This window comes from Austrofundulus limnaeus, unplaced genomic scaffold, assembly GCF_001266775.1.
Source record: "Austrofundulus limnaeus strain Quisiro unplaced genomic scaffold, Austrofundulus_limnaeus-1.0 Scaffold23, whole genome shotgun sequence".
In the NCBI taxonomy this organism is placed as follows: Eukaryota; Metazoa; Chordata; class Actinopteri; order Cyprinodontiformes; family Rivulidae; genus Austrofundulus; species Austrofundulus limnaeus.
This window is the reverse complement of record NW_013952425.1, coordinates 354462-356657: the sequence shown is the minus strand read 5'-3', so window position 1 is coordinate 356657 and position 2196 is coordinate 354462. Positions and strand designations below refer to the sequence as shown.

The window sequence follows — 2196 nt, the reverse complement described above, 5'->3', positions numbered from 1 at the left end:
AAACATTTGAAATATATGAGTTTGTATGTAATGTATGAATATAATATACAAGTTTCACTTTTTAAATGGAATTACTGAAATAAATCTACTTTTTCATGATATTCTAATTTTATGACCAGCACCTGTATTTGTTGCAATCTACCTGATCTTAAATCTGAATAAATGTTTAACTTTCCTGCTATTTTTATGTCCCAAGTTTGGACTTTCTTTGACTGTAATCTTTCAGGAAAATCAACACTTCAACTTGAGCAGTAACACTCCCTTCATCCTTTGTRTCCCTGTCTCTGTGTGTCTCTGTTACTAAAATACTTCCCCAGATTGCTTGTGCTGTCTTTGCCGCCCTGCTCCACTTCTTTTTCCTGGCAGCGTTCACGTGGATGTTCCTGGAGGGCGTGCAGCTCTACATCATGTTGGTGGAGGTGTTTGAGAGCGAGCACTCGCGCCGGCGATACTTCTACCTGGTGGGCTACGGAGTTCCTGCGCTGATCGTGGCGGTCTCAGCAGCCGTGGACTACCGCAGTTATGGAACGGATCGAATGTGAGTACATTAGATTAGCATCCTTTGTGTTTCAAATATGTTTATGCTGCTGACGGAAACAAAGTGTTGCTCATTCCTGTTGGTGTAAAACTACGATTTTTACTTTGAAGGAATAGTTCAGATCTTTATGATTGGAAATATCGACTGTATTCATTAGAGCAGGGCTATTCAACTAAATTGCTCCGGGGGGCACAGTTACTGCCGGTCAACAGCTGGGGGGGCTGAACATCCAGCAATGAAAGTTATTATGTAAATAAACCAAGAATTACAAAGATTTGTTACCTTCGAATTAGTTTATTTTGTTGCATTTAATCATGAATACAACATACAGAACCCTATAAAAGTAGTGATAATTAAGAATTTTCTAAAACAAAAAGAACGCATTATGCCTCCTATTTGACACAAATATTTTGAAATCTCTGACTTGCCAAATTTTTAAACTTCACTTTTATCATTTTATCTTGAACTGCTTGTAGTTTTAACTCTCTTGAGTATTCATAGAAATTGTTTTTACCAGCTTCTGGCCAAGATTCTGACGTTTCTGTAGACACCAAACATGTCTATGTTTAACTAAAAGAACTTACAGTAATTAAAGTAGAAAACCGGGGGTTTGGGCTTAAGAGATGAGTGAACCAATTGGCCGGCCGAACTTTGGTCACTCGCGGGCCGGATGTGGCCCGCGGGCCGCCAGTTAAATAGCCCTGCATTAGAGCAAAACAAGCACCGGCTTTTTAGCATACGTCTAATATTTTGTACCTTTTCTGTCAGTCTGTTTTGTTTTTTTCTTTTCCAAGAGAAACAAAGAATCAGTGACTACCTTTTCAGTAGAAAACTTCTTTAGAGTTTCCAGAGCCTGCTAACAACATGAAAACTCTTGGTTGTTGATTTGAAAAGCTTTAATTTGTTTAGAGATGATACTTCAACAGCTAAAACTTACTGTTTGCTTTTAATAAAGCAGAGTGATTGATCAGCTATTTCCATTCATTTTTCTCACTGCTGGATCAGTGTTGTTTACACAGGAAGAGAATGCTACTTTCAGTAGATGGCTTTGTTGGATTCATTTATTGTGATTAATGATTTTAGCATACTCGAAACCACAAAATAGAAGAACTAAAACTAGTGAAAATGCAGAGAAAACACTGAATGACTGTTGAAATCTGCTGATGAAGTTGAGTTATTGAAGCTAAAACAGGCAGAACACTAACTTGAAGCAATGTGGTATCTTAAACCTGTATGTGGCAAAAGGCTAGTTACAAGCTGAAAGTATCTAAAGGTTAGCAAAAAGCTTTAAGTAGAAAAAAATAACCAAAGCAGCAAAGAGGTGACTAAAAATAGCAAATTCTAACAAAAAAGCTTTAAGTCACAAAACGTTAGCTAAAACAGCAAAAGGTCAGGTAAAAATAGCAAAGGGCTTGTTTAAAATATCAAACTGCTAGGTAAAAGCAAAATGTAGCTAGCTAAAAGCTGCAAAAATAGCTAAAGAATCGCTAAAGCCAAAAGTAGTATAACAGTAGCTAAAGGCTTACAGTCATGTAAAAAGAGCCAAACAGATCCAGGACATTGAATGAATAACAATGTGAACATTGGGCCTCATGCAAGAACCGTTCGTACGCACACATTTGTTCTTAAGTTGTGCGTACGAGTGATTTAGGAGAATT

General features: G+C 37.3%; 1 protein-coding gene across 24 annotated transcripts in view; it reads left to right on the top strand.

The window, feature by feature from the left end:
- The window catches only part of LOC106514838 (latrophilin-3), a 341417-nt gene that overhangs the window by 292692 nt on the left and 46529 nt on the right, over positions 1 to 2196 (top strand). For all 24 annotated transcript variants that reach the window (XM_014004292.1, XM_014004305.1, XM_014004307.1 and 21 more), the window contains one exon: positions 318 to 538. In XM_014004292.1, the coding sequence (XP_013859746.1) occupies positions 318 to 538 (221 nt within the window). The remainder of the gene's footprint in view (positions 1 to 317; positions 539 to 2196) is intronic.